The sequence below is a fragment of the Macrotis lagotis genome, chromosome X, assembly GCF_037893015.1.
Source record: "Macrotis lagotis isolate mMagLag1 chromosome X, bilby.v1.9.chrom.fasta, whole genome shotgun sequence".
Lineage (NCBI taxonomy): Eukaryota > Metazoa > Chordata > Mammalia > Peramelemorphia > Peramelidae > Macrotis > Macrotis lagotis.
This window is the reverse complement of record NC_133666.1, coordinates 299,480,433-299,507,727: the sequence shown is the minus strand read 5'-3', so window position 1 is coordinate 299,507,727 and position 27,295 is coordinate 299,480,433. Positions and strand designations below refer to the sequence as shown.

Below are 27,295 nucleotides of genomic sequence, written 5' to 3'. Positions count from 1 at the left end.
ATCATTTTAACCACATGAGTCCTTAATTAATATAGGGATATATTCCTATATTTCATATATATATATATATATGTATATATATATATATATATGAAAATAGGTATTAAATATAGGAAAATATACAGGAAACACAGGAAAAAGGGTATCAAAACACAATCAAGACAAAGAATCTATGTATGGCTAGGCAAAGTATGAACCTTTTTTCTCATTGTTTATCCCAAGACTTGAAAGGAAAAAAAAATCATATCAATCTAACCTTCTTCTATCTATATATATGCTTATAATCTGACAAAAAGCTGAGTTGGGCAGGTAATAGACTACTATTATTTGATGTATCATTACTGACATAAGCTGGGATAAACCAGGGTGTTACAGACATTGAATTACAATATGACATATCAATTGTTAAACCATTAGAAGTTTTTAGGGGCAGCTAGGTGGTGCAGTGGATAGAGCACCCTGCCCTGGAGACAGGAGGACCTGAGTTCAAATCCGACCTCAGACACTTAATAATTACCTAGCTGTGTGGCCTTGGGCAAGCCATTTAACCCCAATTGCCTGGCAAAAATGAAGAAGAAGAGGAAGAAGAAGAAAAGAAATTTTTAGCTTTTCTTCCCTGGAAATGCAGTTCTGATTACCAATATTGCAATGCAATGGGGTTAAATTACTTGCCCAAGTGTCTGTGGCCCCTCAGGTCCCCCTGACTCTAGGGCCAATGCTCTAGCCACTGTAACACCTAGCTGCCCCAAGTATGTTTGGAATTAACTGTAAAGAACCAAGAATCAGGCAAGATACATGGTAATGGAGGTCTAGAGAAAATTTTTATGACCCAGTTATTTCAGAAAGAAAAGTAAAATTACACTTCCAGATAAAATACTATAAATTGCACTAGTGGTAAAGATGCACTAGTCATACTGTTTTGCAAAACCAGAAAATAACATCTATATGTGCTATCATCAGGCTAGGGATCTGGCATTAGAAAATTAAATTTGGACAAAAAGACTGGTAGCAAGAATTCCAAAAGGAGATCTATTCATGTCAAAGTAGCACCCGTAATGAACTACTTATAGGTCTAGTTTTAACACCACTATTTTTTAACATTTCCAGCCCTCAGGCTGAGTTAGCAACTCAATTTGGCCAGCATGGTCTAAGACTATAGTAGCTCTAAAAAAAAACAAAACAAAATAGGCATCTTGAGAGAATGTGGGGGGGGGGGGTTGAGGGGTGGGGGGAAAAGGATATAAAAGGGAAACATGGCACAAAAATTGCTAGGTTCAAATATTTTTACAGATCAGACATACCAAAGAATGTAATGGTCCTTCATAATTAGGAGATGATGATGTCTGTCCTCCATTTCTAGACCAAACAGCTGTGCCTGCTAATATTAAAATTGAAAACACAATTAGAACCTTACAAACAAAAATGTTTTTTCCAATATTTCAGAAAGTTTTATAGACAAGGAAATACCATTTTCCAGTTAGGCTACAGAGGAGACATACAGAGACCTTCTGAAACACCAAGGGTGGGTGTGAGGTGGGATGGGGAGGTATCTTTATGTAAAACACATAGATACTGGGCCCCAAATTACCTCCTAAAAGAGATGATTTCGTTGATTCTGAAACTATACTTGAGAGAAGTTCCTGAAGGAGGAAACATCACTTTTAAAAGGAGAAGTGATATGTTAAAAAAAAATACTGAGTGGCTGTTGATCGAAAACCAGTTCATACCAGATCATTATTCTTACTGTAGTAAAAACAGATATTTGATACATGTTAATAAATTGTTCAATCTCTGGTCATTATTCCACAATGATTAGTTATAAGAATCTGAGGACTATAAAATTACAAACAATGGTTGAATAAACCCATTTTTTCATACTAAAATCAGTAATAAAATATATTGTGATAACTAGTTACTTTCTTAAGTAAATTATTTTCTTTTGTAGTCACAAAACTTCAATATTTTGTTAAATCTATGTATATTTGTTTCTGGCCCACCAAATTTATGAATTACCTTTAGAATAACACTAACCAAGAATTTTCAATTTTAAAAGCAAAAGAATCTTATTTTATTTTCCACATCAGAATTTAGCGAAAATAATGACTTTTTTTGTTAGTTTATATATTTGGTTGGTAGAAATAAAGGACTCTGGAGTTTACTCAGGGCAATAAATGATGAAACTATTGTCTTGGGTGAAGAAGAGATGATTCTCTTCAAATTATTTTTGTTTTAGCAAGAAAGCACACAGATAGATCTTGCATACTTCTTTAAATAATATAGACATGAGAATCAGTATTTGTCCCTTAATTCATTTTGTCATAAAAATGAACTTTTCTTCCATGTGTGATCTTCTCTAATATTCTAATAGGATTATGAACGATTTCTTCTGCCTCAATTCTTCTAAACCATTATTCCACTAAGAACATTATGAACTTTTGTCCTAAAAAGTTATGGTATTGAGTAGTTTGCTTTACATATCTATTAAACTACTATTTAAAGCTATCCTGTACTCTTCCCTTCCTGCTAAATAGTACAGCACAGTGGTCCTTCACTTACCTAAGGTACAGGTCATGGCTTGCAGAAAAGACTGAGCTACAGTCAGCAAAACAATATTTCAGTGTCTCTGTTGCTTTAACTTAAGCACAAGGTGATCAAATGTTCAGCTCATCACCTGACAATAGCCACTCAATCTCTATAGCTAGTTTTAATTCCTCTTTCTTATACTGAAACATCAGAGTCCACAAACCTTTCTCATCTGTGAGTATCCTCTCTGTCAAAAGAGGGGTAGATGCAAACTATGGAATCTCAGGTAAAATTTCACTCCTGAGTCAGAATTTGATTTCTCTCTTACAGAGAAACTCAGTGGTATGAAAATGTCATTGCCATAAATTAATCAAATAACTGACAATGTGCATGTTATAAGGTGTAACAAAGAGTCAAAGGAACAACATCTGACTGAATTTAGGGTGTCTTTTCCATTGTTGTACAGTTTAGTAAGGTATTAATTAAAATTAATTCTTAAGGATGTCAACAAAAGTTGACCTATTGGATGTCATCTAGCTACACTGCAAAGAATATGCAAATTAGATACTACCAATATCCCACTGGAAATCAGATGTCTTTTGAAAGGCACCTCTGAAAACTAAATTAATTTTTGAATATTTCTTATTATCTATTAAACTTCTCTTGTCCCAATTAAATGTCAATGCCATAAAAATTATATTAGATTATAAGTTATAATTATATTTATGTTATATATTTATATATTATAATTACATTATAAATTCAATGAAAATGTGTTTTTTCCTCCCCAGATTTTTCATTGTAATTTATTTATAAAAATACTTTTTTCCTCTTAAATTATTCTTATGGCTCTTAAAAACTCAATAAATTTTTATAAATCCCTACTGAGTAAACTTCCCTTCTATTGAAATGAACACATTGACTGAATTTTGCCACTTGAGATATGTTTATTCAATTATACTTCATGTCATTCACAGACCTAGGTAAAACTTAAGATATATAAAAAATGTCTTCCTCATATTCCATATGTCTAGTGGTTTTCCTTCACCATAACTAATTCATATATTCTGGAGAAAAAATACACATTACTTGTAATATATCCAAACAGTAACATGTCCTGTTATTAGGAGGAAAACACCTGCTTCCTCTCTCTCTCTCTCTCTCTCTCTCTCTCTCTCTCTCTCTCTCTCTCTCTCTCTGGAGAAGCAGTGTCCAGTGATAATGGACTGAGGTAGCCTTGGGACACGATGATCTGAGTTCAAGTTCTATCTTTGGCACATATTGGGTATCCTTAGGGAAATTATTTAACTTCTCACTGCCTGAAGCAGTTCTTCAAGTTTATAAATTGCAGAGAATATAATGATTTGCATTGTTAGAAGAAGTTACTCACTAGGAACTCTATAAATTAAAAAAAAATCTATTCCTATGTCATCAGAGGAAGTCACTCTGCAAACCTTACAGAGATGTAAGGGAGTTATTTTTATAAGAAATTATAATGGGATCCACTGCTAATTTCTGCTAATATTGTGATATCAAATTTCAGTCACAGTACCTGAAAGAGAAGGAGGAGAGCCAACAGGAGTCGAAGGATTTGATGAAAAGCTGTTGTTAGTGTGATCTGGAGAATAGATCTTAAAACAGTAAAAGAAAAAAAAATCATTTAAAAATTCAAGTTAGAAGCAAAACTTAAAGTAAACCCTGGCTAAGAAATCCTGTCAAATAGTCAATTTACCCTAATGGGATCATCTCAAATTCCAAAAAAAGGACTGATAGCACAAATTGCTCAATTATTGGAATGATTATGATCAGAAATTCTTAAATGGATTTCTAAATAGCACTTTTGGAAAATAACACCTTTGAAAACATAATAAAAGTCCATTCACATTAGTTAAAAGCAAATACAATATGTAACAGGGTTAGAATTTTGTATGACACAAATGAATTCAGTAAGCATGACTAACCCAGATGCATTCATAGCTATGTAATCTGATAAGGTAGAATATAGTGAATAGTGAATTTATGGCATTGTACAAAGAATCTTGGGCTTAGAGTCAGTTAATATGGGTTCTAGCAGCTTGCCCCAAACTAGCCATATATTCTTGAATAAATCACTTAACTTCTCTGTACCTCAGTTTCCTTGTATTAAAAAAACATAGTATCACTGTGATCCATGTATTTTTATCTTTTGGCTATGGTTTGTATGTAGAGAAACTAATAGTAATGAATTTTTTTTAATCACTGAAATTTTTTAAAAGAATGTTACAGTAAAATGACCTCATTTGATGGTGATTTAACTAGGAGATCTAAGTTATTGCCATAATGAAAAATATCTACAACATACATCTATAAGTACACACTTAGTCTATACAGACAATGTCACATGTGACTTATTGAAATAAAATGTGCCTTTTTTCACTAATGAAAGCATATGTCCAATCAATTCTTGCCTCTTGGTAGTAGACCAAGGAAACACAGAAATATACTTTTACCAATTAAGAGTATTGTACAATTTCTGTAATAAAAACAACTTAAACAAATTAATCCAAACTCCCTCTACTCTTCACTTGATAGATGAGAATTCTCAGACCCACATAAACTACATAATTTTCCCAGTGTCATAATTTCATTAGTGGCAGAATTGGGATTCAGATCTTCTGTTTCTAAATCTGATCCCATTTTCATGATTAAATTAATAAATTAAGTTCTTTAACTGTTATATTTTCTTGTTATTTCACTTTATAAAATCTTTAATCTCTTGGGGCATAATCAGTGAAAGATACTGTGACACTGAAGAGTACTTATAATCTGTCTACCAAAATTAAGTAATTTTGGATAGAAATAAATGATAATTAAAATAAAATTAATAGGACATGTACACACATATGTTCTATTATTATCTAACACACTTATAAAAAGAAGGAAGATGGGGGGGTAAAATCTTTAGTTTTCACCCACTTTCATCACCCCCCACCCATTTTGTAACCAATGAACATTATGTTTTACAACAAAGTTTGATAGACCCTAGGATCAAATCTATACTGTTTGCTCTTCATTTTCTGAAATTTCAAATGTCCACTTTTGATTAAAGTTCATCCTTTTACAACAGTAAATGTGGAGTCCAAAGTAAATATTTTCTTACCGAAGCAAGTGCTTTCCCCAGAGCATCACCAGTCTGTGAACTGCCTGCTGCACCACTTCCTCTATTTGCTGCAAAAACAAAAGGCTGAATATGAAAACCAGGCAGTACAACATTTTAGAATTTTCTATTCCTAGTCCACTTACTCATAATTTAATTGCATTTTAATGCTAATTATATCACATTAATCTTTAATTAGCATTAATTTGTTTGCTGAGGTAGATGTCAAATATATTCATGTTACTTTTTTTTAACAGATCAAAGATACACCTGGTGTGTTCTCTTAAAAGTCCTAATGGATATTTGCCCTATCTTTTGATTAAGGACAGTGATGAGTGAGGAGCAATAACCATATAAAGAATTTGTAGTTAAAGAAGTCACTTCATTTTAAAGTCTCTGTAGTCTCCAAAAGAGTCATTACTCTACTCAATGTGAAATTAAGAAATTTTTATTGCCACAAATTAACATAGAAAACATGATGTCACTCAAAGCTCACTGGACTAAATAGAACAATTAATTTATATAAATATAACTGTAGAAAAACAAAACATTTCAAAACATCCATATATAGTCATTTATTAGCATAGAAACAAATTGCTATGTCACCAAAATCAATCAAGTCAAAATTCTGAGGATAAAAATGATGGTAGTAACTCTTAAGCTTATCTTTATTATCCTAAACATATCTAATCAGCTATTGAATAATTAATGATATGTAATCAATGTACAAATGAAATCTATCTGTAATTCTCTGAAGTGTCTCACAAGTAGCTTCTAGCACCAAGCAACTTTTCATTTATTCAATGGTTACTATATTACTGAAATCCCTATCATTACCCAATAGTTATAAATCAATTATAAAACATTTTATATATATTATACATATACATAATATATAATAAAAAGAGGCAGTATGTCATACTGGACATTTATTTATTGATTTGGTTCAACAAGACTTTGTATATTTATGTAATTTATATATGTGTATATGTGCATTTGTGTTATATGTGTGCATATACGTGTGTATAGGCTTTTCGAGTATGCTTGCTTCATTTCTAGACCTGTCTTTAAGACAAGAGGTAAAATTTTCTTCACCTGTAAAATAAAGATATTGGGGAAGAGGGTTTCTAACTCTAAAAGTTCTATGATTCTATAGAAAGCCAGCTGCTTACATTGCTAATTCATTTGGTGGAAGATATTATAATTTGTCTTATCATAGTCACATTCTAATTTTTCCTTTCCAGTTTTAACATTGGGATTACTTATTGTTAAGAGAATACCAAATGTTTTGATAAAACTTTGTAGATTTAATTAACTTAAACACCACACTAAGATTGAGAGGTTAATAATCAACGTGACAGACAAAACCTAAAGATAGAAGAAAAGCTAAGAACATGAACCAGTCATTTGTTTTGACCAAAATAAAACTCAAACCTTAAATCTTTCACATTTTACAAATAAATGTATATATTTTTAAAAAAATCATTATCTCAGTGCTTGCGGCAAATAATATTGAATTGGATAATGAAAATATACTGAGCTATAATGTTAAAACACTTGTTGAAAACATTTTTTAAATGAAAGAATATAAATATTTCTAAGCATTAATTATTTAAAGCCAGGGTTTTAAACTTTGGGTCTGTGATATTGTTTTTTCAAAAAATATATTTAATAACTATATTTCAATAATTGATTTATATTCAATTTTTATGTTTAGTTGAACAGTAAAAACATTCTAAGATGGGTTCCACAGGTTTCATTAGACTATCAGGAGTTCATGATGCAAGAAAAGGTTAAGAATTCCTCACTATCTGAAAAAGAAAATAATGAGGCTTTTGAAATGATATTGTTGTATTTCTTTTTTCCTGCTTTCCTACTATACCAATTTAGGGCATTTTTCTCTTTAGGAAGATTTGTGAATATGAGTGGCATATGATGGCATTAACTACTGGACAATAGAAAAAATAAGCTTGTAGACCAATACTAGGAAAACTGTTAAGTCGATTTAAAAATCATTTTTTAATGATTTTAAAAATATGTTAAATATTATATTTTTAATATTAAAACTTTATTTGTTTTAATGATACTTTAAAATATATCATATCATTTCTAAATATATCCTACTCTTATCCCCTATATAAATGAGTCAGTTCCTGCAAAAAAAAAAGTTTTTGTTTAGAGTTTTGTTTAAATTTTCTTTTCCTTCTTTTTAGAGTAACTGTATCTAGTTTTCCTGGTCTTGCTTACTTCACTCTTATTCAGTTTATATAGTTCTTGTGTTTTTCTGAATTTTTTTTATGGTATCAATATGTCTTTATATCTTTACACCACAATTTTTTGACCATTCTTTTACTGTTATTTAATTTAACATTAAATACCTACAAGTAAAAGTTCTAGAATTTACTCTGTAAGATCAATTACTATTATATAGGAAAAATCAAAACAAGAAAGTAGATGTGATAATCAGGGCTAAGACAGAATACTGAAACAAAGAGTTTCCAACATGTCTCTTAAAACAACTTCAAAGTAAAGAATGAAAACTGAAAAGCAGCTCAGGGTTCAGAAAACTATTGTGGGTAGGGTGGCTTTCTTCTAAGTTACAAATAACTGCAAATTACTAATTAAAAAATGAAATTGTGAACTGATATAATTTTTATTAATTATTGACATTATAGATAAATACAATCCTCAACAATGTTAATAGTTTTTTTCATTATATGTATAAAGACACTGAGATGGGTGGGTAGTATTAAAAAAAAGCCAAACATACTATCATTTCAAATATCATAAATGGTCCTTAAGAAAAAAACAAATAGGTTGTGTTAGGGGAAAAAGAAATGGTATTATCATCAGAAGCCTAGGTTGAAGTCCTTACTGATCTTTTCTACGGGTATGACCCTGTATATGTTGCTCATTCTCTCTATCCTACAGTTTTCCCCACTTACAAAATATGACATATCATACTTCACTATCTATAATCTGCCAGCATTTTCTAAGGACATTTTGTAAAGTTTAATAGACTGTATAAATGATTAAGAAAGAAGTTTAAAATAGATAAGAATATAGAACTGAAAGGAAATTTGATTCATCTAACCAGTCCCTTCCAATTTCCAGATGAGGAACAAGTCAGGTACAAATGTGTGGATATGTGTTTATGCAATGCACAAGTATATATATTCTTTTATGTACACATGTGAAAATATTCATAACACTGAATATGCAATTCAAAACAGAAACAAAATTCATCCCCTCAATAATTTTGTGTCACTAGTACGAGTGAACTTTTCAAGTCTGACAAAGTAGAATAGATAAATAAAACAAGAGCAAAGCTTGTTTAGCTTTCAAACAGATGATTTCTTCTTTTTCAGATATGGGACATGGTCCCACTAAATTTCTAGATTATCTTTCCTTAAGTCTTGCTTTTGAAACTTGCCTCTCCATACCTTTAATTCTATAGGTATTCACTGAGCTACTTATTCTTATCTACAGAGTAGTCAGACATGACTTTAGAAAGGGGAGGGTATCATTTAGTTCGTTCCCTTAATTTATGTGATTACCAAGGCCTGGACAGGTGAGAAGATTAATACCCACATCTTCTCTTAGTCCTGTTTACTCCAGATTTCTTACTGTAACTTGCAAAGTCCTCATGATGAAATAAAACCAGGGTTTGCTAAGTCTGATGGGCAAAAATTGGGGTGATTTCTTCCCTTTTGCTCAAAATAAGGGGAAGGGGGAAGGAGAGGGATATGACCCACTTCTAAATACAATTTTGGCATGACCAAGGAGGATATCTAATTATTGTGAGGAACTATAATTTTGTAGGAGGGTTAGGCACAGCCAATTAGATGAATATCAGAGGACTTCAACACAGGTGCTGCTGCTGCTGGCTGTAAGATTAATGAAATGAAGAAGAATTTAAGATCCTTGTTCTGATTTGGACCACCCTCTTTCTGTCTTAATATTAGCTTTGGGAAAAATGAAAGGTACACTCATACACAACCTAACAAAAAGCCAGGATGAGCTGTGCTGAGGGACTCAATGAATTTGGAAAATGTCAGAAGAACTGAATCACCCCCACAATGTACACCCATAACCCTGATGTGGGAATACCATGCAAATATCAAAGGCATAAGGTCTTTTCAAAAAAAGTCTGGGTCATGGGATAAGTATCTAAAGAAGACATTCTTCTTTAAAATCTGAGATTCACTGATGAGAATCCTGGATATCTTCTAACTGTTGAACTGCTGGGTGTGTAACATGAACTTCAGAACTGAAACTAATGATAAAAAGTAGGCAACATCTCCGAGGCAAAATTATATTTGGCACAGTTTTAACATTAGAAAACAAGTTCATACTATAAAACTTTGCTTGATGGGGAGGTCTGGTATAGAATGTAGCAGGAAGCTAGATTTCCAAATTATTCACAAGAAATGAAGAAAACTATGTTCAAAATTGGTATAATCTCAGTTAGTGGTCCTAACTAAAATTCATTGTTACTCTTAGATACAATTCATGCTTCTTTTATGTTTTATGATTGTTCATCACCTAAATGTATTCAGAAGTTAAAAGACTTGCAAAATATCAAGTGAATAATATTATATGACTACTCTAAGAGAAACCAAGTCCTCAAAGGGGAAAGCACATAATGCTTTTACTAGGAAAGTCACATATTGAAATGCATCATGTCACACAAACATGTCATTAGAAGTAAAAGTAGCAAGCTAGATTAATTCAAGAATCAGATATATTCCAAAGCAATCTTTATCTGTCTTGGTAGATCATTCCTTCAACATTTCTTCTTTGAAGGTTTTTTTCAAATCTGGGTAACATTATCCATAAATAGTTTTAGCATCAGCCTACTAAAATAATATCTGTCATTATAGTTAATATATTTATATACATGGTTCTCAATTTTTATACTCTGAGAGTAAAGAATTGAAAATTCCAAATAATAGCAGGATTTTTACCTATGGACTTAACATGGATGAGGAAAATTTCTCTTTCAGTGATATATGGGGAGAGGGTCAGGGGGAACTGAAGAGAAAGGCACTTTTATACTCCTGGGTAGCCTCATTCTGCTGGGATGAGTACACAGATTTATTTTCCTATCAGAAATGGTGAATTAGGGATCATTTCTGGTAGGAAAGGCATATAGGGTGAGAATTCTTGACAGTCTGTTTTTTTAAATTCTAATCCTGCATATCTCCTTTCACCTAGTTTCCCTAATACTGTTCCACCCCTAAGAGGGATGTTCAGAACTTTGTACAGAATTGGAATTTAACAAATGTCTGATAATTATAAAACTTATCTCTACTTCCCTTTGCAATAAATGTTCACTGTTAGAGCTGTTAGAACAATGTACTGACCCCGAGTTAAAACAAGCCTTGGGGGTAGCTTGGTAGCACAGTTGAATAGAGCACCAACCCTGGAGTCAGTAGTACCTGAGTTCAAATAGGGCCTCAGGCATTTAATAATTACCTAGCTGTATGAACTTGGGCAAGTCACTTAACCCCATTACCTTGCAAAAACCAAAACCCAAAAACAAACAAACAAACACAAAAAACACCAAGCCTTGGAAAGTCTTGGACAAAGACATGATACAACTGATACAGGTAATTTTTCAATGACTCCATGATTTTACTGATATTGGCCTTCTCTCTAATGGAACAGGTCACAACCCATCCATGCCATCTCATTCTGATTACCAACAACCCACCCCCACCCCGCCATCCATGTCCTCCCATAAATGTTGCAAAGATTATTCCCCCAAAATGCTATAAGATATTCTTTAAATTACTAAACTCATGAAACAAAACAAAAATCTGCTCTAGTGCGTGGTTGTATACTGAATTCACTTTGGGTCCTTGATGGTCCTTCGGATCAGTGGAAAATAATTGTTCTATCCTGTTTGAGAGGCTCAATGTAAGACCCTGATGAGAGAAGAGTACTTCATGCTTTAGGACAAACCTAAGTAAAGAGAAGCTCTTCACTAGTGGCAGGTTACTTAGTAAGGAATACAACTCACAATTCTCTACTTATTCAATTTCAGTTCTAATTCAGAACTGAAATGAACAGTCTTCAACCCATGGTACTTTATTACTCCAGTTTTCCTGAGAGATCTTTCCAGTTTATTTACTTTTAAAAAATATGATTTTATGCTGGCAAGTGATTTTAACAGTTACTTTACAAATGCTTTATCAAGATGGATGCCTTTGACTTCTCCAGATGAAAAAAAGAAATCATTATAAATTTCTACTGAAGAAATAAGGATGATTGCATTATAAAAGTCGGTTATTCATTAGTGTAGTAAAAGTAACCTTTTAAAAAGTATAGTTGTTGAGAATTTAGAAATAAAAAATAAAACAAATAGTTTTTTTCCCCAAATAATAAGTAAAAACCCTTTCACTCAAAACCTTGGTAATTTACTTCAACTCTGAAACTTTTGGTTTTGTAATTAACCAGAATTAGAGTCTAGGTAGATTAAATTGTCAAAATTTCCAAATGAAGTTTTCATGTCATATTTATTAAGCCTTACAATTATGAATAAACTTGAGAATTTGCTTCCTCTTCTCCAAAAAGAGATGGTTGGAATATGTTATTTCAGTGATTTTTTTTTTACTGTTCTAATATTCCTTGACTCCATTATTTGAAGTTTTGTTTTAGTATATAACATGTGAACCAATAACTAATAATGAGATTAAATACCATAAAAGAAAAAAGTTCTCAATAAAGAATAGCCTTCTTTCAAATTGGAAAAGTAGCTTAATTAAAGCATCTCTATTATGAAAATACTAACTTGTAGCTTCACCAAGAAAACATGAAAAATATGATGCCCATGTGTTAATGCTTGAACCCCATTCTTACTGCATTAGTACTGCTTACAGTCATTTTATACAGAATCATGTGTGTAATATAAAACATATGTCAAGTTATGTGTTCCCTATTTACCAATTATTTAATTAGCTCTGTTTGTTCTTTGAGATATAGGCAATGTAATATTTCTTTATTTCCTGAATTTAAATATGAGTGAATATATGCCAAATATTTTAGAAACTCTACAGATGTATTTTATTAATCTATACTGTTTGTTAGGAAAGTATCAGTAACATCAGAAGAGAAAGGCTTCTCATCTTGTTATAAAAACTTGCTGCCATCATTGAAATATAGCATACTGTGTAAAAATCAAATCAAATTTTGAGAGAATTGTCATATAAGTGAACCAGTCTCCTAGTTGTTTAAGAGAGTTTTAAAAGAATATTTGAAATATTTTCTTGAGAAATATTTAACATATCAAAGATATATTTTAATAAGAGAAACAATTATTAGGGATTCTATTTCCATCAGGACAAGTTTTGATAATCTGAGTAAACTAGTTATTAAATCTAGGTTTCTCTTCCATAAAGCTGTTATTACAGCAACTTGCCTTATGTAAAGGATGTTGAGACTTTATTACTTACTTATTAATGCAGAATTCTATAGCTTGGCATAAACACAAAATTATTTTAGATCATTCTTGTTCTACCAGTGTTTTATATGAGGGTCAAAGAATTCTGATTCTCTCTCCCTCATTAACTCAGAGCTTCCTCCTTTTGTCCTGTGCATTTGAATCTGTGACTTTGTCTCTACAAACAGGAAAATCTTAGGGCAATTTTGGTGTGACTAAATTACCCATGTCTGAAAATAAGATGTTATCTTATCACAATTATCAGCACACAACTTATTAAAAATGTAATCATTTTTCCCTTCTGAGATTAATGGCTATGCTGACTATAGTTCATTCAGTATTTATTATCTAATGGCACCTATATTACTTGCTATTTCATGCACTCTTTTCTTATACTAGAAATAAAGTGCCTTCTGAATTAATAAATACATATTTATTCAAATTTACTGTGAATATACAAGTCTCTCAATCTACCTCTCCCTAAATTAAAGTTGCTTCTTCCATTCTGGACATCCATACTCAATTCATTAGAAAGAAAATCAAGTACTAAAATCAAAAGTAGACAGGAAACCTAAGCCAGCACATCTAAGTAAATGAATGACCATGCCTTCTCCTATGGATTTAAATCTTATGATTATAGAGAAGGGGCTTTCCATCAGTCAAACCATACACACACACACACACATATACATATATATATATATATGTGTATATATATATATATATATATGATAGATATGGATATAGGTATATAGATATAGATGTATACTAATTTATTGCTTTCATTTTCTGCTCTGTAACTTATTTTTTCTTTCTTTTAAATTTTGCAGACCTCAGTGGTAATGAGCAAAATTCTGCCATGGATTCATCATGATCTTTATTCTTAGTTTTTCAGGTTTAAAAGTTCTGGCCTGAAAATAAGCAAAACTGGCATATCTTTACTAATTCTCTGCTTATCAAAGTTCATGAAATTTCAGTGGAGATGATGATCATCACATGTTCAAGCTACCTGTGAATTTGGCATAAATTGGTTTTACTATATTATTATTCCCTGTTTTTCCATTTAAAAAAATCCCTTGATAGCTTAGCTTGTTCTTTCTATGGAAGAGGGTATTTTATCCATATTTTCTTTTCTAATACCAAGAGCATGAAAAAAATAAAATTTGAAAGAGAAACACAAATTGAAAGATCACTTACAACTAAGCCAATAGAAACCTCTAGGGTTTCATCTTTAATCTCTATGAACACTTACTTATTTGAAACAAGCTAATATTTTTGATGTGGGCTAATGTATTATTAAAGAAAGACTTCAAAATGAAGCTTGAAGATTGTCTAAACTAGATGGCTATAAGCAAAGTACTGTACATGAAAAAGAACTTTAATTTCTAAAGTCCTTTCTTTTGGTCATATGTATGGAGACCTCTCTATGACTCACCCATTATACTGTCTGTTCCATTAGCAGGTGGTGTGCAGGAAGAGGCGCTGTAATGGTTTGTACCACTACGATGGAAAGTGGACATCGGAGGAAGACTAGAGTTGATGTCTGCTGAAGAGTGTGAAGGATAACTCTGTAGTAAAAAACAGGAAATTGGAAGTTAAAAAAACAAAAACCACCAAATTCTTTATTTCTTTTTATCTTCACTAAGAGCTACTCATTTTGTACCAAAGTTTTGCTCCTAGATTCTACAAATAATTAAAGACAATTGTTACTTTAAATTTCTTAGACCTTCTATTTTAAATGCTGAATAAAAGTTAAAAAAATATGTATGAACCTCAGACAGATAGCATACATGACTGGTTTGGGTTTTCATCAAATAGAACTGTAATTATCAGATGACCTAATCATTACAGAGTAAACATTGTGCTAAAAATTATCTCCATCTGTATAGCTGAAAATAATGCTTAAATTAATAAGAAGAATTCGATGGAAGTTTGATTCAGTTTTCAATTAAAGATTACCTCTAACAGAATTTTTATGACTTATAAAGTGGTAATTTGAGAAAAAATTATTTCACCAAAAACAAAATTTTAGAAGAGCAAATCAATATTTACTTGTTTCACATTGACCTCCCAATACCATCTATTTTTGCTTTCCTTATATTAATTGGGGAAGGATAATTAATACTCTTAAATCTTCTTGCTGATTGAGTCATTTCCACCCCCCCATTCACAAAATAGAAACAAGAAAAAAATCCCTAAGATGAACTTACTCTGAAAGGATATGCTTTAGAAGCATGCACTAAGATCCAAATTTGATTAAAGGTTGAAAAAAGTTAACTAAGAATGATGCATTTCATTTTTGGTATTTTCTTTGTATGATCTGGATACAGCTACCAATTACACACTTGACTTTGAAATAAGTAGATTATCTTTAAGAAATCATTTGGTTTATGATCCATCTTTTCTAGTGAAGTTGTTTTGAGAATATTCTATATGCCATTTTCCCCAGGACATATAACTAAAGAAATTGATCATTAATCTTACTACCTATGTGTACCTTCTTGGAATTTAATAGGTCTATAAAAAATTATTGTATAAATTGACAACATGCTTTAGTCACAAAGATATGTCAAATTATATTTTTTCAAAGGAAAAACATACAATTAAAAATAAAATAAATTTCTTGACATAATGTATACGCCTTTTGTATGACATGCACGGAACAAAGGGAACGGGCCACCTAAGGCATGTGCTTTCATTTGATTATAAGTGTAATATATTGCTAAAACTAGAATTACTTAATTACATAATTATTTTTTTAGCTGCAAGATTTTATATTATGGCATTAAGGTGCATAGGAGGTAGTTATCACTACTTAAATTCCACTCATTTGTTCTTCATTTACCTTTATTGTTTTAATATATTCATTACTGAAAAACTAATTCAAGTCCTCCCTTCCTCATTTCTCTAATTCTCCTAATCTCCAGAGAGCTCTTCCTTAAATTCCTATGGTACTTATATTTTGCAAAGCATCACTTAACACTTAATTATGTATGGCCTTTCATGATTCTTTTAAGTTCTTTCTTGTGTAATATCATCTCCTCAAATAATATGTAAGCTCTATGAAGGCAGGGAATATGTTATACTTTTTTGAATCTTCCTCTTTACTTAGGATAGGATTGAGGAAACAAAATGTTTTCTCCTTCCCCTCTTCTTTCCTACCCTTAAACCCTTAAAATAACAATAACTTCTCCACCCACTTTGCCCCTCAAAAATCCTGTTAGTTCATTCACTGACAGATAGCATTTGATAAATAAATGTCTGATATACAAAGTTTTTGAGATTAGAGACTTTTTTAGTCAGAGGATTTTAATGTTGATTTTTATCAATGTCAAAGTGATCTTTGACAAAATTACTTTTGCATAAGCAGAATGATCCCAGAATAACATTGAACCAAATATATTTTTGTTGAAGCTCCTTAATAACTTATCCTAACCAATTTTGCTATTATGATAAAAATTCTTCTAAAATTATGCTGCTTTTTAATTAGACATAGGTCACATGAAGCATGGTTTAGGAAATAAAAGATAATTGGATGATAAGTAAAAAACACTTTTAGAAAAGAATCCCCATACTTAAAAAAAAATCACCTGACAAATATTTGTAGACTGCCTATCAAATGAAAACTTTAAAAAGAGTTAAGGAGCTTATGATATAGGTGATAAAGCATAGTCATAAATTGCTGTACTTTGTGCAGGCAAGAAAAAAAGAGGTTTATATTTTAAACTAGAGGTAAATGAATGTTAAAAATGCTAATTTTATTTATAAGCTATATCAGGCATGATAAAATCTAATTTAATAAAAAAACCAAAGACATGAAACCCTCAAGTCATGAGAAATTCATCTTCCTTTTAAACTATACTTTTTCTTTTAAAAAAATCAAAAGAAAACAATATTGTATTAGGTAATTCATTAAACAATAAAAACATCAAACAACTGTTGGATTATGTCCTAGAGTCCACATGAATTCAACATAAAAAAGACCATATTCCATGTGCAGAGTCATCTATCTTGAGGACTGATTTTCAGAGTGATAACTCTGTGTCATTACAATGTCTGCATAAAAGATTCAATATGTTCATTCTGCTCTGTATGTTAAGGCAGGAAATTAGATTCTGATACTTTAATTTAAGAAAAGATGATAGTAAAACCTATAGATAACCAAAAATTAATCAGAAGAATAAAAGTCCTAAACATTCAAGTTAATAAGATTTTAGGTAAACAGTAATAGAGTCAGTCAGTCGGTTAATAAACATTTATCAATTTATGTGCCATATTTAGATGCTGTAGTAAACAAGGATGCAGGGGACACTAAAGTGGGAACAAGCAATAAAATAAATAGGGAAAAGAATATAATGTTGAATTTCTTTTACTTTGATGAAATTCTGTTAAACAACTTATTTTAATATTATTTTCTTTGAAGTTTTTTAAAACATGTTAGAATATGTGATTTCTTTATTGGGAAATATTAAGCGTGTGCTTTTTAGTTTTATAAGGATAAACAGAATCTCCTAAAGGATCATTTTGTTCTTTCACTAAAGAAATGGAGGCTGAACATATTGGGCCACATCTAGATAGAATGGTTCTATGGTTAATAGAAAATTAAATTCAAGGATTCTTTGAGGCAGGAATATACTTCTTTATATTGTATAGACAGAACTTGAGATCGAAAAAGGAGAAAGTTGGAGAGGAACAACATTAAGAACGCTAAACTGGTAGATTATTCATATACTTCAAAGACTAGGATACAATATAAAAGTGGCAAAAATGGGAAGAAAGCATACAAAGATATTTAAAGGATTACATTTAATATAGAATAAAACAGAGACAATATTGTGAAATTCATTGAGACTTTTTATAGATCCATTCAAATAGAGAATATTCAGTCTATGGTAAAATACAGCAAGAACTAATATGAAGTGTAGAGTTATTGAAAGAGCATTTATTTTCTAGTTTTCCATGTAGGAAAAAATGCAGTATAGATAAAACATTTAGATTTTAAGTACTTGTGGATAAAATTATTGTGAGAGAAACTAACAAAAGACTCATTTCTTCTTAAATAATGTACTTACAGTGCAGATTCTTAAGTTTTTAAAAATATTCATGTTGGTTTTTAATCTTTTTATATGTTGGTTCACTCTTGGCAATCTGATAATGCTTAACTGTGGATTTTTCCTCAAAATGTCTTTAAAAGCATAAAACAATATACATAGCATTATAAAGGAAACTAAATCAAAATAAAAACAAAGAGACTCAATTTAAATGAAAGAATTGTCAAGAATTATGGAAATAATATTTTAGAATTAAAATAACATAGAGATAGATATGGGCATATGGTATATTAATAAGCTGACTTTTTTTTGAGAGCTGACTACCTCCATTTTGGGTATAATGACTAACTGCAGGGGTTCCTATATGCCATGCATGTGGAAAAATTAGAGCTTCTTCTTTATTCAGGTTTAAAGGCAGAAAAAATAAAGGTGAAACATCAGCAAATTGCTGAATCCTTCCATCAACTGATGTTCATTTTTGCCATGAGTGGAAGGACTTTATCCAGCTTTCAATAGTCTGGACAGTGAACAATTTTGGTGGGAACATTTTTGGTCATTAACAGATAACAGAAGGTCAGATATTACAACAGATGACTGCACTCAGACAGGAAGAAAACAAATACTGGGTTCAGAGTTTTAGTTAGAACAGAATAAGAGAAAGGTATACGGAGTTCACTTTAGTGTAGGATTCTAGGCTTACTGGTCTGGAATGGACCTTGACTGGTTAACTTTTCCATCCCGTTGTCTGAGGTTCATGACTAAATCTCTCTTCTTAAGAACCTCTAGGATAGTATACTCATCAATCTTTTTACAATAACCCCATTCTAAAATTTAGCCAACTATTAGTCAAGAAGAAAAATAGATTGAATATAAGTTTTGAATTAGTGCAAAGTTCTGAATTATAGTAGCAATTAGCCCTGGGATTCTCTTGGTTTATATCTTCTAGATGTTAGAATTGGAAAGGGAATAGTAATCCAGTATAAATAGAAAAAAATAAAACTAAGGATCTTAAAGTTATTGCTGAAGTGATGAGTTTGCTTCTTTATTTTATAAGAATTTTTATATATGTAGTACATAACAGCAAAATATTTGGTAACCGAGAGTGAACACAGAATAGTGTTAGAGAGCTGAGCACACAGTCAGAAAGACTTGGGTTCAAATCTTGCTTCTAGCAGATATTGGTTTTATTTTAATTTTTCTATCTCCCAGGAATCCATTGCAAACCAGATATGGGGCTATACTTTCCCTCACCCCTTATGAACAAAATCACAGGATTTTTTTTTAAGGTAGTAATCATATTTTTTTAAGATCTTGGCCTTTGAGATGGAGTCCTAACATTTAGGCACAATTGCTAAACTAACATAAGCACAATCTTCTCCTTTGACCTGATTTTCCCAGAAAACTATAGTGAAAGTTTCACTTTGTTCATTGTAGGACTGGTCAAAGGCTACAAGCCAAATAAATCTAGGGAACTACCATCAATTTCAAATGAAAGGACATTGATTTCCTACTGTATACTTAAATTACCGTCAATCAGTTTCACAGATTCTTAAAAGTATATTCAATGAGATATTATGCATGGTTAAATTATAGAAATTACATTGATTACTGAATGTAATAATTTACTGTTATTAAAGTTAGTGGAGAAAAACTACATCAGAATGCAGAGAAATAATTCTTGGTTCTTTATAGTTTTAAACTATGATTACTCAAATTTGTTAAATTTGTGGAACTCAGAAATGACACTCTATATTGTGGTCTAACTATATATGGCTATGTTTGCCACTAAATACTAATAGTTGACATGGGTTTGTTTAAGGTTATCTTTCTAAGTTGTAAAATCATTTAGGCTCGGCAACATTTCTTATGAAGAGAATAGTGAGTTCTTACTTTTCATCTGCAATTGAAAGTATTTTCAAACTAATACATGATAATAAGACCTGGTTAGTTGGGGAAACACCAAACTACTTTACTCAACTTTTTATGTTCTAGAGTTAGAGAGAAAGAGAAATAAGGAAGAAAGAAAGGATAATGGAACTGAATAAGCAAAATTAAAAAGAACTAGTATCCAAGCAGACAAAAGTAGTACCAAAACTTTTTAATGGAATTGTCTAAAATAAGGAATAGTAAGTTTCAGTTACAATTACAATGAAAGCTTTTGTCAATAAGCATTTCCACTGAAAAAGAGAAAGTAGTGGTAGAGAAAAAGTAAAGCTGTTGATAAGAAACTTCAGTAACTTAAAAGCTAATTCACATAGATCCAGTTCAGATAATGTTCCTCTAATACTTCCCTAGTTCTCTCCTCTAGGTGAGGTGAGGTATCTTAGAGAAGGTTGAAAAATAAAACATTAACTGTCTACTGTAGAAATATTTACATCAAAGGTTCAAATAAAATGTGATAATATACTGATTTTATACATGTAAATTTGAAAAGATCAAAATTACTACTAAAAGGATAAATCTTATTAGAAACTTGTTCTCAGTTATTAAGATAACTCTGCTCCTTTAATAAAGTCTTAGTTATTAAAATGATTTGTACTGAAGGATTAAGTACTAATTTACTGTGCTTTCTTGGTGGCAAAATGAAGACAACACACCTTTGGCTATATCTGTAATAACTTAGAGGAATAGAAAAAAGGAATAAAAGAAAAGAATTAGTTTCTGTGGAAAAAAATGGAAAATCCCCAAGAAGTATAAGGGAAAAAGTAGAGTACAGAGGAAAGAGGAAGACATTAGAAAGCATATCAGTGATGAAAAATTGGCAAAACCTTGGTGGAAGCATAAGAATTTAAAGTTTTATTCAAAGAATTACAAACACAGTGAGCATACATGACAATTGATAAACTTGTAAACACATGATAAACTTGTAAATATGCAATGTAAGAAAAGTGTGAGGAAGACCTGTAGTAGACTGGGTGGATCACTCAGGGAATTTTAAATATAAAGGTTTATTGTTTAGGTATTTAAAAAAATCAATTTTACAAGTAAATAGTAAAAGAAGTATGGATAGATAATAGTGGACAATCAGTCTGAAGTGAGATGTGGAAACTGAAAAAAACTAATGAAATCTTGGGCTGAATTAAGGGAGGCAGAATTTGCAAGAATAGGGAGGTGATAGTTCTGCTCTCATTAGACCTTATATGGAGTATGAGCATCAGGTCTGAGTCTTAACAAAGACATTGATAATTTCTGGATTGTACAGAGAAAGGCAACCAGGATTAGCACAAGGTTTGGGGTCCATGGCATATGAGAATTAGTTGAAGAAAAGGAATAGGTTTTGAATGGAGAAGAAAAGACTTGGGGTCAGGAGCAATTAGGTTTCTTCTGTGATTCAGAGGACAGAATCAGGAGCATTGAGTATAAGCTACAAAGAGACAAATTTAGGCTTGATGTGAAGAAAAACTTTGTAACAATTAGAGCTATTTATAAGTAGAACAGTCTGCTTTAAGAGGTAGTGAGTTTCCCCTTCTTGTAGGTCTGTAAACAGAGACTGGATGATCACTTGGACATATTATAATGATGATGCCTTCCATGTATTGTATTGCTTTATATTAAAGCTATGTCCTTTTCAGCTCTTAAATTATGTAGTTCTGTAGTTTATGGATGGACATGAATGGGAGTAGCATAAATAGATATGCCTGGGTTGTGACCTGCATGACTAGGGAAATACCCACATTCAATAAGCATAAATTAAAGGGTGCATTGGATTTATGAGTTTGAGAGTATCAATAAACTTTTACAATTATGTTATATTAACAAAAGAACTTATATTGTGACTACTACAAGAATGCCAAATGCAGCTTTTGTATCTACTAACACTTTTTCCTCTAACAGAAAAACTGAATTATGCTGAATAGATTTTAGACACTCACAGATGGAAAGACAGACAAGATTACAGACTAATGTGACAAAAATATAAAGTAGTCAGGGTGTTGGAATGAAAGCCTATCATTTTGATCACATATGATAATATACTAAATCCACATCTCTTGCTTCTGCTCATTATGACTTCATCACCAAAAGGATTACCTTTAATAATGATCACATAAAGAATATAAGGAACAAAAATAATTGAGATTATAAAAGGAAAAGGGAAGTAAAGTGATGAAATTAAAATGATGTCTAGGAAAATATTGTTTTTTTAGATCTGGAAAGAATCTAAAGAAATGATTTCTTCCAGTACTGTCTCCAATCTAAAGCATCTAGGGCTGATGCTTGTATATACTTTCTTAAGGGATGAAGATAACCCCCTAGACTGAATGCTTACCTTTGTAAAGAGAGAGGTTAAGATAATAAGTCAACTGACTTTCTTATCTCCATTACAACAAAAAGCAGCCTTACCAAACGTTCATGTGGATGCAAGCTGCAGTAGCTGCTAGACTGTGGAATATGAGAAGAATTGCCCAACATTCCTCCGTAGCCAGGCTGATTCATCCCACTGGAGGAACTCCAAGGGTCACTGCTGTGATGGCCATCTGCAAAGGACAAAGAAAACTGTGGCTTCCCTGAAGCTTGAAACTGGCTTATAGAATAGTGTTTGTCTCATAAACTTAAAAATAACTGTCCCAATGCACTTCATTTTTCCTTATGCTGGTTACTTGATTATACTAGAAGACAAAGCATAAAATATGGTGTTAAATTACCTAAAAACAGTGAACAATAAATGACAGATCCTTAGTTAGAAACCAAATTGAAGAGAGAGAAATGGAACACAATTTCATATTGAATTATGTCAAGTTAGCAGGATAGCTGATGTTAAATAAAAGTTTTTTGGCAACTGCCTCACCCTTTTATCTATGATAACTGCTGCTATATTTTGGGAAGAATATTTTTAACTAAAAATGCTTCATATATTACACACTTGGCAATTTCACAAATTTTAAAAGTAAATAAATGGTTATTTAACTTAAGAAGTTGGATTTCAGATCTGTTTCCATACAATATGGAAAAAATCTTGAAATTACTATGTGGGTATAATAGGAAAGAGTAAAAATCTCTAGGATACATACATTTCTCAGTGGGTTTTGAGGTTTTTGTACATAGACATAAGATACTGGGTTTTCAACAGAAATAACTTAAAGAGAAGACTTCTTTAATATCTTAAGAGATATAGGTTTTTGAAGACTATGGGGAGCAAAGAGGTTCAAAATTATATGTAATATTTTTGTCATGCTAAATTATGATGCTAGTATTAATTCAAAATTAAACACTTATTCCTAGGACTTTCTGATTTCAGACTAATTAGGGAAATTATACTATAATTTAGATATAAAAATCTTCCATGCTTCTATGGTCTATGGTTTCTGGTATGGTTTCTGTGGTCATTTTTACACTTGGGGGTGGGTGGCAGAGTAAAGAAGAGAGATCAGAGAGGCAAACATATTACTATTGAATATGCTTCTGGCATTAATTCCTTAACAACTGGGCTATTTCCACAATAAACCTGCAGAGAATGTTTCCAAATAGGCTTTAATCATTGGCAGTACTTATAATTCTTATACAAGGCAAGCTGAATGGGGAACCATACATCCCATCAAGTACTAATTCTAGATGTTGAAATTTTGAAAACTGGAATGTTTTCAAGCAGTTTGGAAGAATAATCTATGTGGTTATTTTTTTTTAAATAAGTCCTCTACAGATAAAACTTCATTCATGGCTTTGAAATTTTAAGAAAATTGGAAGAATAAAAGTAAAGATTATAATTAGGGAACATGGTAATATGACTACAATATGCTTCAACTTTATCTGTAGAATATCTTTACTGGGGACTCAAATAAGCAGCACATAAAGTTCAGCACTTAACAATTCACTATAGGCTAAACGGAGCTAATTTTTTTGCACAAAAAGAGAGTCCAATTCCTCTTTATCTGTCATCATGGTATTAAGGAAAAGTATGATTAACAAAGTCCATACTTCATTTAATATGGAAGAGGTCCTTAGATTAGAGAAGGGTAGATATCCTTATCTTAATTTAAAAGTCCAAGACTAAATTCTTTTAATGAATGGTAGATGGGTAAGACAAATGACTTTATAAGACTACAGTAAAGAGTAAGAGCTTTTGTATACATTCTGAAATGAGATGCACTGTGTAGCAATTAAAATCTATTTAAGGTTTGTTATCTCAGAAATTCTGCTCAATGCAGACTCATAAAAATACATATTTTACATATGTATTGCTTTTCACAGCAAGTTAATATTTTTTCATACTCTTGTGATCTTGCCATAATGTTGCTTTTTAAAAAATAGGGAAATATTTCTATATTCTGGGCAAATAAAATGTGCATATGAAATGATAAATGTTAACTTTTAAAATCAAATCATTATGTCATTTTGTTCTGTAAAGATACAATATTTGCTCTCAAATTTTGCCTCATCTTCATATAATTAGGAAAGTATTATTAGTATTAATCTCCCTAATCTTCCCCTTTTGGCTTGGATGATTTAAGCAGGTCACTCCACTGAAAACAGAATGGAGAAAACCTTTTTGTCAATGGCTTGGACACATATAAATCTAGTTAATCTATCTTTGGGAACTGTTTTCCCAACCATGATGAGCATGGTTTCTTTCTATTACCTGAAAAAGGAAATGGGGGACCTGATAGAATGAAAGCTGTTATGTATAGCAGAGTAATACCTGATTCTAAAGAAGAGAAGACACCAACCCAGACAACTCAACTTTGCCATTAGGACAGGATGCAAGTAGCAAGTTGCTATTAAAAGGTGGGAACACTGTTTGTCTTTAGATAATAGCATGAGCATCTCAGTTTAAATTATATCAACATAAATCAATAGGAACCAAATGAACGAAATTGAATTAAGTATTACCACAGTTCCTTTACTGGGTGTGCAATGGAGGTAATGTCAATCTCCTGGAAGCTATGCTAGTGGTCCAACAAATTCTGAAGAGTTGGAAAGGCTTCAAATATGGTCCAGCAACGAATTATGTACATGTCATTAGAGGACCAGCCTAAATCAGACTGACCACCAAGTGATGAGTTTTTATTTTGTTTTTGCTTGTTTTTAATCTGAAGATAGCAGAGAATTGTCTTTACATTATGTGAGGGAATACCCACTCTGACAAAATCATGGCTCCCTGAAGTACCAAAATATTATCAAATTTGTAATTGAATTGTAAAGGCCAAAACTTCAATGGAATGGGAAAAAAATAAAAATGATACCAACTACTAATTCTAACTGCATTGGTTTGATTTTATTTGGGGAAAGTGACATCGCATTATCAAAGGAATTCTTTCCCTACTGCCTTCTTTACAGATTGAAGAATTATTATACCATGGTAGTTCTTCTACAACCTAGTTCTTCTTTCCACAATGAAAAGCACTTTTGCCCACTGAAGGAAAAATGAGTTAAAAAAACAAAAAAAAAAGGGCTATGTATGGCAAGGAGACAAGACTGATTAATGAGATCTGAATAGTCTAAACAAGTTCTAAAACCTATTATGCAATACTTCTGGTTAATTTCCAAACTAATCTTCAGAACAGTAAGAAAGGTTTGGTCTTATGACTGCTGTCATATTTCTTAGGAAAGAGCACTGCTCAGTTTGTCCATTTTTGTGACAAATGTACTCTGAGTGAAAAATCAGGAAGAGTTCATTCAAACCTTTAACATGAATTAGCTAAATGGCTTTTCCCTGAAAAGTAATTTCTTACCTTGCATGAAGAAGGAGCTAGGAAAAGTGCTGGCTGCTGGTTTTGAAGATGGATAACCTGGTGAGTCCCTATTGTAGTCGGCAGTGCTCGCTGACGGGGCATAAACCTAGAGAACAAGAACTAATTTAGTTTGTTTCCTGTGATGACTTAAGAACTGCAAGGAATGTAATTGTGTAAGAAGCAAGATGTGAGAATGAAATGTTCCATTTTTTCCACTTAGTATTTTTATTTTTTTCCAATTACACTTAAAGATAATATTCAACATTCATTTTTATAGATTTTTTGATTTCCAAATACATTTTTTCCTCCTCCCTCCTTTTTGTCCTCATCTAAGACAGCAAACAAAATCTGATATTAGCTTTATATGTACAATCTTTTAAAAATATTTCCACATTGGTCATATTGTAAAAGAAGATTCAGAACAAAAGGGGAAAAATAGAAAGAAAAAGAAAGAAAACCCCCCAAAAGTTTTGCTTTGAACTGCATCCAGACTATAATTCTTTCTCTGAATGTGGATATCATTTTCTATCATTAGTTTTTTGGAATTGTCTTTGTTTACTGTATTGCTGAGAAAGCTAAATATTATTATCTAATATAATTGATCATTCCACAATGTTGCTGTTTACCCCACAACGTTCTCCTGATTCTGTTCACTTTACTCAGTATCAGTTCATGTTAGTTTTTCTAGATTTTTCTGAAATTTACCTGCTCAGTATTTCTTATAGCACAATAGTATTCCATTACATTCATATACAATTAATTTGTTCAGTTATTCTCCAATTGGTGGGCATCCCCTCAATCTCTGATTCTGAGCTACAAAAAGAACTTCTATAAATACTATTGTACATATGGGTCCTTTTTACTTTTTTATGATCTCTTTGGGATGTATACTTAGTAGTTTTGCTGGATCAAATATATAAAGTTTTATAGCTTTTTGAGTAAAGTTCCAATTCCTCTCCAGAATAGTGGGATCAATTCACAACTCCACCAATGATGCATAAGCATTCCAATTCCCCACATAGCCAACATTTATCATTTCCTTTTTTTTCATATTGGTTAATCTGATAGGTGTGAATGGTACTGAAGAGCCGTTTTGATTTGCATTTATCTATTTAGAGCATTTTTCCATGATTATAGATTGCTTTAATAAATTCATGTAAAATTGTTCTTATCATTTGATCATTTATCAATTGGGGAAATATCTTATCTGCTTATCTTGACTAGCTTTTAATATATTTGAGAAATGAAGTCTTTATCAGAAACACTGGCTATAAAGCACCCCCCCCCCCCCCCGCTTTCCTTCTAATCTTGGTTGCATTGGTTTTGTTTGTGCAAAACTTTGTAAAATTTTATGTATCAACATTTTCCATTTTGTATTTCATAATGTTCTCTATCTTTTTGTTGGTCATAAATTTTCCCCTTCTCCATAGATCTGACAGGCAAACTATTTTTAGTTCTTCTAATTTGCTTATGG

At 31.6% G+C, this 27,295-nt stretch overlaps 1 protein-coding gene across 12 annotated transcripts in view; it reads right to left on the bottom strand.

Annotated features, from left to right (window-relative positions):
• TCF4 (transcription factor 4) overlaps positions 1-27,295 on the bottom strand; it is a 443,115-nt gene that overhangs the window by 39,396 nt on the left and 376,424 nt on the right. For all 12 annotated transcript variants that reach the window (XM_074208517.1, XM_074208519.1, XM_074208522.1 and 9 more), the window contains 6 exons: positions 25,822-25,927; positions 22,496-22,629; positions 14,539-14,671; positions 5,663-5,730; positions 4,076-4,154; positions 1,302-1,378 (listed from right to left, as the gene is read on the bottom strand). In XM_074208517.1, coding sequence (XP_074064618.1) covers positions 1,302-1,378; positions 4,076-4,154; positions 5,663-5,730; positions 14,539-14,671; positions 22,496-22,629; positions 25,822-25,927 — 597 coding nt within the window. The remainder of the gene's footprint in view (positions 1-1,301; positions 1,379-4,075; positions 4,155-5,662; positions 5,731-14,538; positions 14,672-22,495; positions 22,630-25,821; positions 25,928-27,295) is intronic.